This window comes from Typopeltis vanoorti, chromosome 18 (assembly GCF_054136105.1).
Source record: "Typopeltis vanoorti isolate ZY-2024b chromosome 18, IOZ_Tvanoo_1.0, whole genome shotgun sequence".
In the NCBI taxonomy this organism is placed as follows: Eukaryota; Metazoa; Arthropoda; class Arachnida; order Uropygi; family Thelyphonidae; genus Typopeltis; species Typopeltis vanoorti.
This window is the reverse complement of record NC_143566.1, coordinates 104,560,935-104,573,559: the sequence shown is the minus strand read 5'-3', so window position 1 is coordinate 104,573,559 and position 12,625 is coordinate 104,560,935. Positions and strand designations below refer to the sequence as shown.

At 35.2% G+C, this 12,625-nt stretch overlaps 1 protein-coding gene across 1 annotated transcript in view; it reads right to left on the bottom strand.

The window, feature by feature from the left end:
• Positions 1-12,625, bottom strand: part of LOC150097018 (anoctamin-10-like) — a 155,530-nt gene that overhangs the window by 80,722 nt on the left and 62,183 nt on the right. Inside the window, exons 3-4 of the mRNA XM_090408111.1 lie at positions 8,961-9,096; positions 2,963-3,100 (exon numbers count right to left, since the gene is read on the bottom strand). Coding sequence (XP_090264237.1) covers positions 2,963-3,100; positions 8,961-9,096 — 274 coding nt within the window. The remainder of the gene's footprint in view (positions 1-2,962; positions 3,101-8,960; positions 9,097-12,625) is intronic.

The following is a 12,625-nucleotide window of genomic DNA, read 5'->3' as shown; positions in this document are numbered from 1 at the left end:
CACTGTCATACCGTGGCAAAAGACTAATCATTCTAACTCTCTCACTCTTTTCTTTTGCTACCTCAAACAATTCATTCAGGTCTTCTATCATTTCCATTTTATCTCCTTTCAAATCATTCGTACCTGCCACAACAATCATTTCTTTCACCCTTTCCTTTTGCTCTCTAATAGACTCAGTTACGTCCTTTATGGTCGCACCAGGTTGGTACGATTTTGTCAAATCCTCTACTAACACACCTTGTACTAATGAGTCTCCATACAGCACTCTATCCTTCATTTTGTTCATGTTCACATTCATACGTCTATTTTTCCTGTCATACCTTTTATTATTGGTTGGTTCATTCAGTCTACTTTTGTTCATGCACTCTAGCTGCTGTTTTGCTCTTTCTATCGTACTATTCAACAACGCGATCTCACTCAATGCATCTATCTCATCTTTTTTATTCTCTGAGAAACCATTTATACTATCATTCACACTTTCACAATTTTCATGTAAAACCTTGCCGTTTCTTGTCATATCCCTATTTCCTTCATTCTGAAGGTTGACAAAAATATCACACTCACGATCCGAAATACACTTCAATTCCTCATTCTCCCTACATTTTCTACACACATTCAATCCTTTATTATCATCTAACCACACTCCGACTGCACCCCGCAAAGAGTACATTTCACAGCTAGTACACTGACTCATTTCTTTTATACTACCGTTCTTTGATAAGGATGGCGAACCATCATTACTGGCCGCCATTTTTCTTCGCACAGGTGCCATACTTATTTGCAACGTGTTTTGTCAAATTATATGTTATAACACACCAAAAACAGACGCACTAAAATACGCAAGGCAAACAAAACAAAACTACACAATATTAAGTAATTTGTATCGATAACTGAAAATGATACTTATCTTATCTGGAGCTGCACGAACACTACACATTACGAATTCATCTAGCGGCGACTTCCCGACATAGATTATGTTATAAAACACTTTAGTACACTAACCACGCTAATAAAGCTCCAATAATATACCAAAATTACACACTTAAGTCCATTAAATTGAATCCAAAACATCAATAAATCAACAAAAATCACAAATCTCTCAGGAGCTCTCCGATAGCACGTCTGTTCACCAGCTAGCCTTGACACCCGAATCCCAATTTTAAACCTGGTTTTACTCCATTTCCCAAGTAAGCAAACAGACAAATAAATCAAGTTTGCACCTGCAAGTGTTGCAAGTCTAGCTGACCCTGCACGTAGTGCAAGACCAAGGCAACTCATGGTAAAAGTAGAATAAGCTCTGATCACTAATCTTAATATTTACCCTTAATGCAAAGCACATCTCCTGGAGGAGATGTATGATGCTTTGTATTAAAGGCAAGGGGCCGCTACTCAGACTGGTTTCGACCTTTATTGAAGTCTCATCAGTGGGAGCCAGGCTAGAAATACCAAGATTATAGTAATACAGAGCTTATAAGTATTTTACCAGAACAAGTTACCATAAGGTGTTTTAACCTTATTAAATAAAAATCTCAGGATGAGATATAAATGTAGAAAGTATTTTACCTTGGGTATAATAAATGTTAAAGATTAGTGATCAGAGTTTATTCTACTTTTACCATGAGTTGCCTTGATCTTGCACTATGTGCAGGGTCAGCTAGACTTGCAACACTTGCAGGCACAAACTTGACTTATTTGTCTGTTTGCTTACTTGGGAAATGGAGTAAAACCAGGTTTAAAATAACTTGGTATCTTTAACCAAGGTAAAATACTTTCTACATTTATATCTCCTCCTGAGATTTTTATTTAATAAGGTTAAAACACCTTATGGTAACTTGTTCTGGTAAAATACTTATAAGTTCTGTATTACTATAATCTTGGTATTTCTAGCCTGGCTCCCACTGATGAGACCTCAATAAAGGTCGAATCCAGTCTGGGTAGTGGCCCCTTGCCTTTAATACAAAGCATCATACATCTCCTCCAGGAGATGTGCTTTGCATTAAAGATAAATATTAAGATTAGTGATCAGAGCTTATTCTACTTTTACCATGAGTTGCCTTGGTCTTGCACTACATGCAGGGTCAGCAAGACTTGCAACACTTGCAGGCACAAACTTGACTTATTTGTCTGTTTGCTTACTTGGGAAATGGAGTAAAACCAGGTTTAAAATAGCTTGGTATCTTTAACATTTATTATACCCAAGGTAAAATACTTTCTACAATGATTTTCAGAATTGGGAGAATGGTGGAGGCAGCAGACGAATGAAACAAAATATAGCAAAGAAATTTTAAACCACACGAGGTCAAAAAGATGAAACTTGAAATGAAAGATTTCACATTTATGAAACCTTTATGAAAGATTCAGACTTGTGAAATTAGTTTGTATCCATGCAAGCATTTTATTGGTGTGCTCTCAAATGGAGGTGCTGAGTCTCTCTTTTTAAATAATATACTTCTTATCAGTATCTTTGTTATGTCGTTGAAGAGTAGCACTGAATGTGATGCAAAGGAATAAAGAAGCCTGATCCTGCTCTGGAGACCAAATGAGTTATGAATCTTCAGGCTTCCAATAAGCAAGCAGTTGCACATTGGTATCATAATAGCACCGATTAATGTCATACGATACACAAGTTGAAATATCTGCATAATAAATTTAATTTTTTACTGTGGTACACATTTTATTCTATAGTTATGGATATGACCATAGGTTTCATTACACAAGAAAAAAAAAAATATGCTATTTGCTCAGTCAACTAAAACAAAAACCACGCTAGAAAGAAATGCTGGGTTGGCTTGGCATGAAGAAGCTGTATGTTGCACATCACTAGTCCATTAGGACTAGGATTTGTAATGACATACATTAAAAATGTTACCAATAATAATTTATTACTTATAAGATTTATATAATTAATTATTACTTAAACTGTATATTATAAATTGTATATTCTTTTTCAAGGGTAACTCACCAATGGACTGTCCAGGATAGAGTTTAATATGAGGATATCCCACAACCACCTTTTTTTCAGGAGATTGAAGATTTATTAGTTCTTCAAGAATGATCGACTGTTTTTCAGATGTGGTTAGCACATTTTCTATGGTGATGCCTAAGATATTAAATACTAGCATAAAGAATTTTATATGAAGTATACAACTTGAAAATAAATAACATTAATGTCAAATCAAATGAGATGAATTTTTCAAAAGTATAAAACAATTCAAATAGTTTGCAGTTTAGAGCCTAGAAGCATAAATTAAACTGGTTAGCTTACAAGAGATAGCAGCAGAGAATTTATTTACATCTATTTACATAATAGATATAGTGAAAGAATCTTTTGAAGATACTGACTTTTATAATTTTTTACAGAAAAGTGAACAAGGATGAATAATATGTATTATTATATAATATAAAATATTATCACTAATTAAATCAGCACCCCCCCCCCAATTTTTTTTTGGGGGGGTGGGTGCTTAAAGGTCAAATCTGTATAACTGAGAGGAGACCTCCACATCGCCTTTAAAGGAATGCGAAGAACCGACCAGCACTTCTGACCTAATGTCCAATCCTCACCTTCTCGTGTTGCACCCTGTTGGGTATCTACCTGGATACTGAACAAACGAGGATGGGTTGGCAATTTGGGATTCAGCCGACCAAATTGTAATTCTTATTGGCTTAAACCAAATTATAAAACGATGGTACAACATGACAAAATTTCATGCCGGCTGGGGCGTCGCCTGGTTAAACAAGGCCCCATTGTTTTCACCAGGGAACCAGGGTGAACAGCGAAAAATCAGCTACTGAAACATATCTGAAAAAACACCCCAACTCAACATCACCAGAGTTAAAGATCGGTACTATCAACATAAGAAGCCTGAATGGCAAAGAAATGGAGCTAGCTGAGGAATTAGATAAGTACCAGAAACGACATAATAGGGATGATTGAAACAAAAAAGACAAAAACTGGTGAGATCTTTCTGAGCAATAAATACAAAATGTTATATTCAGGCAATGACAATCAAGGAAAAGAAGGAGTAGCCATTGTATTCAACACTAAATATGTGGCTAATCTTCTTGAATGGCAGGCAATCTCAAGTAGAGTGATGTGGGCAAATATCAGTGGAGGAATTTTTTAATGCTTTAGAGAAAGAATCTGCCACAATGAAAAAGGAAAAGTTGGTCCTCGTTGGGGATCTAAATAGCAGAGTAGGAAATGATTGTCAGACATACAAAAATATATTGGAAAAATTTAAAGAAAAGAGCAAGCTAATAATGGCAAATATTTGTTGGATTTCTGCTCAGGACATGGACTGGTTATTATTAACCCATGTTCCAACATAAAAATGTGCACAAATTCACATGGAGAGAAGAAGCAAGAAATAAGAAAAGTCTCATTAACTATGTTATTGTTGATAGTGAGGTTTTCTCCCTTGTGCAGGACACCAGAGTGTGCAGAGGATTTGAAATTGGAAGCGATCACTATTTAGTCTTGAGCAGGATAAAATTGAATTTTATATTGAAAAGAATAATATGTAAGAATGTTTTAAAGCGAATAAAGTTGAGCAGCTCTCAGATGTGAAGTGTAGACTAAAATACACAAAGATTATTGAAGAAAAAATGAAAGAGTTTGAGAACTGGAACCAAACTTTAGAGATTCAGTGGCAAGCCTTGAAGAAAAACCCTGATTGATTCAGCCAGAGAGGCATGTGGTGAGGTTGTCTGCAAGGATAGAAATATCAGAACTCCATGGTGGACACAGGAAGTTAAAGAGGCAGTGAAGGAAAAGAAGATAGCATATCAAAAGTTCCTGGCAAATAAGTCAGCTTGTGCTCTTAGAGAATACAGAGACAAATGTAAGAAAGCTAAACACTGTGTAAAACTAGCTAAACAAAAGTCATGGGAGGACTTTGGCAAGAACATAGAAAATAAATATCAAGAAGGTGGCAAAATATTTTGGAGGTTATTTAAGAAGCTTAGAAATGGAGGAAAGAGTACTGTAAAAGGAGTTCGATATGGTGGTATAAAAGTATTGTGGTATAAAAGTCTTGCAGTGGTTGCACTGTATAGTTCAGAAGGCCTGGACAGGGGGACGAATTCCCAATGATTGGAGTAGACCTCTCATAGCACCGATATATAAAAACGGAAATAAAACTGAATGTGAGAATTACAGAGGTATTTCCCTACTGAGTGTTCCTGGTAAGATATATGCAAGTATACTTGAGCAACGGTTGAGAAGAATTGTGGATGAAAAGCTTGGTGAAGAACAAGCTAGATTCCGGCCAAATAGTGGAGAAATCATGGGAATATAACAAAGATCTCTATTTGAGTTTTGTAGATCTGGAAAAGGCATATGATAAGGTGCCAAGAGAGAAGCTATTCAATATGCTACAGTTATATGATGTCAATGGAGCATTATATCAAGCAATACTTAGTCTTTATTTGAGTTGTAAGTCAGCAGTTAGAATTGAAGGAAGTACAGGAAGATGGTTTAATGTTAAATCTCGTGTGAGACAAGGATGTACATTATTATCCCCTCTGTTATTCATTATCTATATGGATCACATTATGAAGTAAAGTGGTAGTAAACATATCAAAATTGGAGATGTTAATGTCAGCTCTTTGCTTTATGCGGACGATGTTATACTTATCAATAAATCCGCTACGAGTCTGAAAGATTTGTTGACTAAATTGAATAACTGTTGTAATAGATATGGTATGAAGGTGAGCAATAAAAAGACAAAGACAATGAAAATAGGCAGAATCGTTGAAAATGTCAACTGTATTGTGAACGGAGAACCTGTGGAACAAGTAAAACATTTCAGCTACTTAGGCACGATTTTTAGTGAAGATGGTAAATTAAATATGGAAATAGCCAACAGAATCAATAAATCTGGTATAGTAGAAAGTCAATTGAATAAATTCATATGGAATAAGAGAGAAATTAGTCAGAACACTAAATTAGCTGTATACAAGACAGTGTTCAAACCAGTTTTAACTTATGGATCTGAGAGCTGGGTCAGAAGTAAAACACTTGACCAAAGACTAGAGAGCACAGATATGAGAGTCCTGAGAAAGATTAGAGGCATGAACAGATGGCATCAAGGGGAATATCATATTAAAAATGAGGATATTAGGAAAGAACTTGGCTTTCCAAAGAAACAGTATTGTCATACCAAGTGAGCTGTGGTTTTTACAGCAAAAGGTGGATATCAGTCATAGAATTCACTGAAGTAATAGCAAACTGTTACAGAGAAGTACATATAAACACAAAAGATTAATCAAAGAAAGTTTTGTGGTGCTTTTGCATCAACCCAATCTGAACTACAGAAATGATTCTAGTGTTTTGAAAGTCTGGAAAATTATTTTTTAAATAATACACTTCGAAAATGTAGAAAGGAAAAACTATTAGAATCCTTTATTTTATTTTTCGGTACTTACCAAGGAATGGATAATTAGTTACTATACACATAAGTCCTGCTATTTTAATTTAATATTTTTATTTGTGATTCCATTTTTTTTATATATAGGTTCATGCTGAAGATGAGATAAGAGACATCTAGGAATATTCATCGTATTATAATTTAAACTAATTTTTAAATGCACATAGCATTTAAAATCTAGTGCACAGAGCAGCTCAAAGAGCAATAAATGCAAATTCATATGAATGAGTTAGGAAAGTTATTAGAATAAACCAGATGTTGCAATATTCATGTTTAAACGTTTTATTCGATAGAATCTGGCAAAGCTATCCAAAATAAGAACCCGGAAAATATTAACTAGCATTTAAAGAAAGTGACTATGGTAATATTGAAGAGGATTAAATAATTTGTTTCATGATGGAAAGGAACAAATCTTGTGCTGAACTATAATAAAAAGGTAGAGCAGGTCTCTCTATTACTCCCCTCAAATCCCTGGCTTCATCAGTTTCCTGGAGTACATCTTTGTTTCCCAAAATGAATAACTTGACACTTTTCCACATTAAATTGACATCCATTATGTTGAACCCACAGCCTATTTAAATCATCCTGCAAGCTCTCTACATCATGTTGATTAACTATTACCCTACCCAACTTTGCATCATCAGCAAATAGCTGAATATCTCCCTTTAAATTATTTCCAATATCATTTATGTATAAATTAAACAGCAGTGGTCCAAAAACAGAGCCCTGAGGACAAACCACTAGTCACCTGCTTTCTCCTGGATTCTGTTCCTCCACATACTTTTTGGCATCCATCCACATCACCAGTTTTGTATCCACCCCCATTTGTTGCAGTTTGTGTGATATCCTATCAAATGCTTTTGCAAAATCCAGCAGTATCATCGTGTAGCCATTCCCTTTATCCAACTCAGTTGTCACTATTATAAATAGTTAGATTACTAAGGCACGACCAACCCTTCACAAAGCCATATTGTCCCCCATACAGCATTACATTCATCATAGTTTAGTGTTTTATGAGGTGTTACCATAATTGGTATTCAAACCATTGATGTTGCTTAGTTTTTCTGAGTGTTGCTGACATGATCCTACAAAAACATCATCTCACAAGAATGAAGTTTCTTAACTGTTTTAGGTGATCCTTCCAGTTCTGCTGTCACTCTTCTTTAATAAAGAAGAGTGACATGTCCCATATTGGCTCTTCCCTGTTACACAAATGATGAGAAACACTGGTACATTTATACTGGTGTCATGTCTTTTGTTGCTTACTTCTGTTATCGAATGATGTATCTACAGTAACTGTACTTGGTTGAGAGCTTGTGAGTGACCCTGAAAAATGAAGAATTCATGCTGAAGAGATTTTTTGTTCAGTACCAGAGCTTTCCATCCACCACAGAGGCATGCATCCCACTATCTGGCAAGCAATAAAGGCACTGAAAGTGGAATGCCAAGATTACCCTCAGATGCTATACCATACCAGAACCATAAAAAGCTTTGGGTATAGTCCCTAAGCTATGGAGTAGGAGACGTCTTGCAATACCTCTGACCCTTGCAAGAAAGGGTCTGGCCTTGCCTGGGTTATCCAGGACTGCCCATCTTGCCGTAGCAGAGGGCAAAGTAATGCGACTACCAGGATCCCACTTTTCAGATATCCATGGGTCACACCACACTGCAGCAGGGCATTGGATCCCAAAGATGGTAATCTGGAAGGGGCAGAATAGTAAAAAAGACTCAGGAAAAGTGGATCAAAGAATACAAGATGAAAAGCAAAGAAAACAAGGAAGAATGAAAAGAGTACCATCACTTGGAGGTCCCTTTCCCCTTGAACAGGTGCCCCAAGTGGGAGAGAAAGGGAACATATGTAATTAAGCTATAAATATATTAGCAAGTGATAGAAGACTAAGTAGCAGAGATGGTGGGTTGTGTAGTATAAAGTTCTCTTCCCCCCAATGTTCTTGGTCTCCTTGGAGGTGTCACATATTTATCAGAAAAGTGGAATTTCTATACTTATATTGCTCTGGTGATGACAGTATTGCTGTGTGAAGAATGAAGAACTTGTAGTTCTGCTAACAAAATGATTTTACATCTTCAAATACTCTTGAAAACATGATAATAAAATTCCATTATATTTTTCTTAAAAAAATGCTTAAATATTGTGAATAACAACAAAATTTGAATGTTATAATTGGCACTTTTTATTATTATAATTATTATTATATTATATATATTATTATAATATTATTAACATTGATGTGAAATTGAAGGAGAAATATATTAAACAGAAACCCTGAAAGAACAGCTCAAAAAATGAAGAATGTAATACTACTCAAACAGTACATTTCCACATTACTAAAAATATTAAGTATATTTCAAATGAATACATGTAATAAAATTTGAGTTAAATGCATGCAATTGTAATTTACATTTTCATTACTTTAAACTCAGTGATTAAAAGTGTAAATGAAAAACAACTGTTTGAAAATGAATATCAAGAATGAAGCATGCGGGGTAATTTTCACAGACCTTCCTTACCATTCTGTAAAAACAGATCAATGGTAGACAAAGTAAATTCTCTGGTAACTCCATTTTTATCCACTTTCTTTAATTCCATTAATTCTGCAAGTTCAAGGAGATGACTAAGAGGTGCACTAAGTTCCAAAATAACTCCCTAAATAAAACAATGAAAAATTATTGGGCCTAGAGATATCCCTCTTGGAAGATTGATTTATTTTTTTTATTTATTTATTTTTAATAAAGACAACCCACCTATGAAAAGTTGGAAACTTCAAGTATGCTAGCATTATAGGTAAGGCAAAGTGACACAGGAAGCTGGACAGTTAATGATGTAAAAACGGATAATGAGATGGCTATTTAATTATGGTATCTGAAAATATCAGTGATAATAAGAATGATGTGTTTATATAAAATAAAGTAATATAGCTACAAACTTATGTATTTTGTGGAAAGTTCTTCTGCATGGTTACAACACATATTATACTTGACAAGAAATATTCTTATTTTAATCCTATATCCAAGCATAAGTGTAAGCTTCAAGTATATTTTCATGACTAGTCTAATTCATGACTTTCATGACTTGTACACTGAGGCTGTTGACCTCACAGCAGTTGTCTTAGATCGCATAAAGCAAAACATTCTCAATTGCCTTGCATATTGTTTTTGCATTATGGGATATGCAATTGATGTCAAGTCTTCTACATATAAGTAGACCAGTTGTGAAGATACTTCATGACTATGCTTATGCTGGGATATGTGATTAAAACAAGGATATAAAATTTCTTGAAGTATAATAATAATAATTTTTAGAACTATTTTTTACCAGTATAAACTCCTCAAACAAAGATGTAAATAGAAAATATTTCACAAAACTAGTTGAAATAAAAACACAGTTTCTCTCACTTCACCAAGAAATTAACATGAATAAACTAAAAAGTAAAAACTGTGTGTTAAGGCTGCTGGGAGGACATTATATTGGAAGTTTAAAGGAGTATAGACAGCACTAGGAAAGGATTAAAAACTAATTATTAATGCTTCCAATATTTTGTCTGTCACTGAGACATCTTTAGGGAATATAATTAACACAGACACACACACACACACACACACAAAATTATCTATGTTGGTAGAAATCCTATAGGTTCTTTCGCATAAGGAACGGATGATGCATATTTTTTGCACTGGGTGATGAGAAGCTGTGTGTATTTTGTTTTGATATTTCAACTAGTGTATCCAAAATGGTAAAGATCTATTTCTTTTTAATTCAAATGTGAATTCAAAGATGAATGGTGTTCAAAAAGGTGATAAAATCTAATCGTGTAATAGTACCAGGCCAGATGATAAAAATATGAACAACATATCTTTGCCAAATTTTTGGTTGTGTTCCTTGATGCTGGAGGGCTATTTTTTCAAACCAATCTAAGAATAGGTCAGCTAACATAGAATAAAGGGAGAGCTCATTGCTAGTCCTCCTTTCTGTTCAAAAAAAATCTTCAAATTTGAAAAAAAAAGTACTATCAGTAGGGGTTCAGTATCTAATTCTGTCCTTCCAAAAAATGCTACAACAGAACATTAGTCAAAAAAAATTCTATTTCAACCTCCAAAACAATCAGAAGAAAAAAAAAACCAAGAATACAAAAGAGAAGTGATTCTTTCATATATACAATCAATCACAGATAAAATATTTAGATTGCTTTTGCCAACAAGAGTTGCCTTCTACCTAATCAATAAAATCTCTGAACTGCTAAACCTTCAGATCTGTCAATTAAAAAAACAAGTGTCTACAAGATCAGTGGCAATTGTGGTCTACACTACAAAGGAGAGGCTGGCAGATCTGGTGAGATACACAGATCGAAACACTTCAAGGAAGCTGAGAATGAAAGATATAGTTACAGGGATAGAATGTAATGGATATTATATATTCAGAGAAGATACAGGAAATAGGGCAGGGGAAGGATATTATTAATGATAGCTGAAGAACTTCAACCAACAAAAACAGAAGTTAAGGAAGATTGTAAATCTGATAGAAATCGTACATTTGAGGCTGTCTGGTGTGAGATAGAAGCCAATGGGACAAAATATATTTTGGTTGTTGGTATAGACCTTTTATAGACAGATTGTGGTACAGACCACCAGTTAGTAAGAGCCAAAGTAAGACTAAGACTTCGAAAACTTCCAGGTCAGGCCCATCCCACTAGACTAGATGTTAGAGTAATTCCTAGTGGATTCACAGAAGAAACATCAACTCGGTTGGATGATTTTTTGGAGACCAATGAGGAGAACTCACCAGAAATGCTTTGGGAGGGAGTCAAGGTGATAATACAGGATACAGCAAAGAAGTATCTCAGCCAAATAAGAAGACCAAGAGACCCATGGATACCAGATTCAACATGGGAACTAATCAAAAGAAGGCGATTGGAAAAACAAAGACACAGGGACTGAAGAATACAAGGAATTACACAGAGAAGTCAGAAGAGCCATCAAGCAGGACAAGGAAAAGTTCTATACTAACAAATGTGAAGAAATAGAGTTCCAGATGAGAAGGCACAATTATAAAGGATGTTGCATTTCGTTCATGACTTAAATCACAAGTTTAAGCCTAAATTGAATGTCATCAAAGATAGGAATGGATCATTACTAACAGAAGAGTTGGAAATCAAAAACAGATGGAAAGAATACTGTGAGGAACTGTACAGCAGAGTGGATAAAGAAATTGTGGAGCCCTCCCACCATGAAAATTTCGATTTTGATTTGGAACCTCCTCCACTTAGGCATGAATTCGAAAGAGCAGTTAAGCAGCTCAACAGCAATAAGGCCCCAGGTGCAGATGAAATCCCAGCAGAGTTAATCAAGGCCACAGGGGACAGAGGGATAAGAGTGTTTCATAGATTGATTACAAGGATATGGGAGACAGGATCATGACCTAGAGACTGGAAGAAGTCAGTTTTCATACCACTATATAAGAAAGGAGATATGAAGGCATGCAAGAATTATAGAACTATTAGTTTGATATCTCATGCAAGCAAATTTTATTGAAGATCATGCTAAATAGGATTGGGGCCAAAGTTGAGGCAGAGATGCCCGAGGAACAAGCTGGTTTTAGGAAAGGTAAGGGCATCAGAGATCAGATCCTTTGCCTTAGACAGATCATAGAAAAATATAAAGAATTCAGACTCCCTCTGGTAATGTGTTTCTTAGATTACTCTAAAGCTTTTGACTGTATTGAGCATGTGAAACTGTGGGAAGTAATGAAAAGAATGGGTTTTCCTCAATACACTATCAGGTTGATAGCCAACTTGTATAAGGCGCAACAAGCCACGGTAAAAACAGGTGTTGGATTGACTGACTGGCTTCAAGTTGGAAAAGGAGTTAGGCAAGGATGTTTACTTTCCCCTCACTTGTTTAGTATATATGCAGAGGACATCATGCGTGAAGCATTGGATGAGCTCAGGACAGGAATTAGGATAGGAGGTAGTTTGATCAGTAATCTGCGGTATGCTGATGATACAGTACTCCTTTGTAATGACATGGAAGAACTATTACATATTCTTGATAAAGTTAACAAGATCAGTAATAACAGAAGACTTCAATCATAGCAAGACAAAGATTATGGTTCTCAAAGGAAATACAAACAGAGAAGCTCTTGAGAAACAAGTGTACCTTAATGGAGAAAGAATTGAGGA